Genomic DNA, 4,526 nt, shown 5'->3' on the forward strand with positions numbered 1-4,526 from the left:
TGGTGAATGTGAATTATATCTGGATTTTTTAAATGAATGAAAAAATTGTCAAATCCAGTCATAAGCGTATGTATAGATACAGGCACTAGAAATTGGGGAAGAGGCCTCATAACTCATTGATCACTTACTGTGTCCCAGACGTTCAGATATTTTACATTCCTTTTTTCATTTGGGCCATGCAGCAACCCTGAAAAGTAGGCATACTTTCTTCACTTCATGAAAAGAAAACTAAAGCGCATCAATACAGCTTATCCAAGGGGACAAAACTAGTTAGTGCCATAATCAGAATCTGTCGGGCTTCCCGGTTCATGTCCTTTCCACTGTGCACCATGCTTCCCATTAGCATCTTGTGCAAGAAGCCTTATACCTGCTTATACTCTCCCTCATTGTCCTATGCACCACAGTGGACATGCTTAGGTAATTCTCATTTGAGTGATTATCACTTTTCACCTCTGCAGATGACACCTGGAGAACTAGCCCTTGCCAGTGGAAACCACACTCCAGTCACCCAGTTCATCTTGTTGGGATTCTCCAGTTATCCAGATCTCCAGGAGCTTCTATTTGTAACCTTCCTGCTCGTTTATGTTATCACGGTGACGGGCAACCTGGGAATGATGGCACTCATCTTCACGGACTCCCGTCTCCATAGCCCCATGTATTTCTTCCTCAGCGTCCTCTCTTTTCTTGACATTTGTTACTCTTCTGTGGTCACACCCAAGCTCTTAGCCAACTTCCTGGCCTCTGACAAGACCATCTCTTTCGAGGGCTGTGTGGTCCAGTTGACCTTCTTTGTGGTGCATGTGACAGCCGAGAGCTTCCTGCTGGCCTCCATGGCTTATGACCGCTTCGTGGCCATCTGCCAACCCCTCCGTTATGGTTTGGTCATGACCAAGGAGACCTGTCTCCAGCTGGTAGCAGCTTCCTATGCATTCGGTGGTGCCAACTCTGCTATACAGACTGGGAATGTCTTTGCTCTGCCTTTCTGTGGGCCCAACCAAGTAACACACTACTTCTGCGACATCCCACCCCTTCTCCGCCTGGCTTGTGCCAACACAGCCACAGCAGGAGTGGTCCTCTACATCTTCTCCGCTCTGGTTACCCTTCTGCCTGCTGCAGTCATCCTCACCTCCTACAGCTTGGTCTTGGTGGCCATTGGGAGGATGCGCTCAGCAGCTGGACGGGAGAAGGCCCTCTCCACCTGTGCCTCCCACTTCCTGGCCATTGCCATTTTCTATGGCACTGTGGTTTTCACCTATGTCCAGCCTCATGGGTCCACTAATGATACCAACGGCCAAATAGTGTCTGTGTTCTACACCATCATAATTCCCATGCTCAACCCCTTCATCTATAGCTTCCGCAACAAGGAGGTCAAGGACGCACTGAAAAGGAAGCTCCAGGTCAGTATCTTTCCCTGCTGAGTGCTGCAAGGTTATTTGTTGGAATGAGGAAGGCAGAGCCTCTTGCAAATCACACTGTGAATTGACTGGAGAACAGCCCTGGTTCTGAAGGAGGTGGAAGAAGTAGGGAAGGAACAGCAAATAGCATTCTTAGTACAGAGAACTGCAATTTTTTTTTTTAAGATTTTTATTTATTTGACAGACAGATCACAAGTAGGCAGAGAGGCAGGCAGAAAGAGAGAGGAGGAGGAAGCAGGCTCCCTGCTGAGCAGAGAGCCCGATGTGAGGCTCGATCCCAGGACCCTGGGATCATGACCTGAGCTGAAGGCACAGGTTTTAACCACTGAGCCACCCAGGCGCCCGAGAACTGCAATTTTTAAAAGCATCTTCATGTCCATTATGGTGTTGAATGTTTGCATCCATATCGTGAGGCAGTCCTTGTTATGATGATCTCGTTTTACAAACAAAGCGACTCGGTAAAAATAAGTTACCTAAGGGCACCTGAGTGATTCAGTCGCTTAAGCAGCTGCCTTCCCCTGAGATCATGATCTCAGAGTCCTGAGATCGAGCCCAGCGTCCGGCTCCCTGCTCGGTAGAGAGTCTGCTTTCCCCCTGCCCTCTTCTGCTGCTCCCCCAGCTTGTGTTCTCTCTCTCTCTCTTCCTCTCTCTAATAAATAAATAAAATCTTTGAAAATTTTTTACCTAAAACTATACAGTGAGAGAGTGAGTATTCAGTGTCGGGATTTCCCCACCAAAACCAAGGATATCTCTTTCACACCAGAGCCACGAGCTGAGTCCTCTACTCGCAGTTCAACACAATTTCCAAGAGACATGGGACAAGGGGCAGCAGAATCATTTCTGTCTTGTCACTGACTTAAGGAGGTAGGGGTAAGCTATGAGGGGCTCCATTCTTTCTTCCTAGTCCCATTTCAAAAAGAAAGATGGCCAGAATAGAAGTCCCATTTCTTATTATTGCTGCATCGGCTGAGCTGCCCCATTAAATAAAGCCTCAGGCTCAAGAAAGACCTTTCCTCATACATCTATTTTCTAGTCAGATGTATGTGCATGCCTCATAATTCTCCAGGGCACATGTGTGCATGTGTGTTTGATATTTGCTGTTACAACATCAAATAAGACAATGTGCTTTAGGAGACCGATTCAAAAAAAAATTTACATTTGGCCTAAACGTCTTTAAATATGCATGTAATATGGTTGAGTATATGTGTTTTAGAGAATCACACAAATGAAGGAGCTGAACTTGACCTAATTCAAGGCCGACCACTGGACTGGAAAGCACGCTCTCAAACTTTCACAAAGTCCTAACCGGAGCTGAGTCAGCTTCAGTCTGAGATTTCTGGCTTGAGGTCATTTAAAAGACACTTTTTTTTTTTTTTCCATTCAGATCTACCTTAAAGGAAACTATTCTAAATACAGAAAATCTTGCTATACAAACCGGTTTGTCACAACACTATTTTTTTTAAAGATTTTATTTATTTATTTATTTGAGAGAGAGATCACAAGTAGGCAGAGAAGCAGGCATGGGGGTGCAGGGGAGTAGGCTCCCTGCTGAGCAAAGAGCCTGTTGTGGGGCTCGATCCCAGGACCCTGAGATCATGACCTGAGCTGAAGGCAGAGGCTTAACCCACTGCGCCACCCAGGCACCCCACAACACCATTTTTGAAAACAGAAAGTTGGAAACAGCATAAATGGTCAAAGGGAGAAAGGGTGAGAGGATTCTTCCCTGAGAGGGATTCTGATGTAACCGCTAACAATCACCCATGTAAGGACGATGTAAAAACACAGACAACAGCAGGCGGGAAGGTCCAGAGGGCGACCACAGCCCTATAACAAAATGAGTGGCCCAAAAGAACACACAGACGTCTGAGTGACGGCTGTGTGAGAGTGGGCGTACAATGGAGGAAAATGTCATCCTGTTTCTCTCAAAAAGTCTCCAAAACTTTCGTACTGAGCATGTTTGATTCTGATACTTTAATCCTAAAAAGAACTAACTCAATCTTTTCCAGGAAACTGAGTGTGAAACTCTTCCACTTCTCTCTTCTTTTATTAAGCCAGTATTTCCTAAAGTCCCTCCTATGCTCCACATTCCTTTAATGTATAAACTTTAACGTATAAACTGAGTTTCTGGTACCTGCCTACAGTTGAGGTCAGGACTGGAACAATTGTACGGTCTTGGGTTCAAGCTCCGTGTTGGGCTCCCTCCTCAGCAGGGAGCCTGCTTCTCTCTCTCCCTCTGCCCCTCTCTTTGCTTGTGTGCTCTCTCTCTCTCTCTCAAATAAATAAATAAAATTTTTTAAAAACCTGTTTTAATTAACTATATAAATTTTGAACAAATACGTATAAACTTGCAACCTGAGGAGTGGCAAATTACTATCCCAGTCCATTCCCTGTTGTCGCCTCAATGCCTGGCACACTGTAGGCACTCAATAAAGATCTCGTCAGTAAATGAACGGTGGGCTTCTACATGACAGTTCTTCTTGGACCAGTGGCACTGTCATCACCGGAGATCTTTTGAGAAATGCAGAATCTGGGGGCCTGCCCCAGACCTGTTAAATCAGAATCCACAGTTTCACAAGATCCCCAGGGGATTGGTGTGCATATTAAGGTTTGAGAAGCACAGAAAAGAAATTTTAAAAATAAATAAGAATTTTAAAACAAAAAACAAAACAAAGGTTTGAGAAGCACTGATTCACATTCCTTGATCCAACTCTAAATTCTTGAGTGAAAACAGTATGCAGTTTTTCTCCCCAAGCTCACAGTTTAGTCTGGGAGAGGGTCCTTAGCAGAGGATAAAGCATAGCAAAAGCCAAGAAGTGAGAAAACGATGTGTCTTCTTCCCTGATTCTTTCTCAGCACTGCGTGATCTACATTAAAATGAGCAGGAAGGGGTGCCTGGGTGGCTCAGTGGGTTAAGCCTCTGCCTTCAGGATCTCAGGGTCCTGGGATGGAGCCCAGCATCAGTCTCTCTGCTCCGTAGGGAGACTGCTTCCCCCTCTCTCTCTGCCTGCCTCTCTGCATACTTGTGATTATTCTCTCTTTCAAGTAAATAAGTAAAATCTAAAAAATAAAATAAAATAAAATAAAATAAAATAAAATAAAATAAAATAAAAT

The 4,526-nt window shown here is 44.8% G+C and overlaps 1 protein-coding gene across 1 annotated transcript; it reads left to right on the plus strand.

Moving 5' to 3' along the window:
- Window positions 1-308: 308 nt before the first annotated feature.
- On the plus strand, window positions 309-1,418 carry LOC116860393 (olfactory receptor 1052-like). The gene has a single exon (XM_032846448.1). The coding sequence runs from the start codon at window positions 309-311 to the stop codon at window positions 1,416-1,418; it is 1,110 nt and encodes a 369-aa protein (XP_032702339.1).
- The last annotated feature ends 3,108 nt before the right edge of the window (window positions 1,419-4,526 follow it).

This window comes from Lontra canadensis, unplaced genomic scaffold (genome assembly GCF_010015895.1).
Source record: "Lontra canadensis isolate GAN:19392208 unplaced genomic scaffold, GSC_riverotter_1.0 scaffold176, whole genome shotgun sequence".
NCBI lineage: Eukaryota > Metazoa > Chordata > Mammalia > Carnivora > Mustelidae > Lontra > Lontra canadensis.

Bases quoted from the DNA above. Each gene is read 5' to 3' on its own strand.
- LOC116860393 (XM_032846448.1), top strand. From the start codon at position 309: ATGTCCTTTCCACTGTGCACCATGCTTCCCATTAGCATCTTGTGCAAG.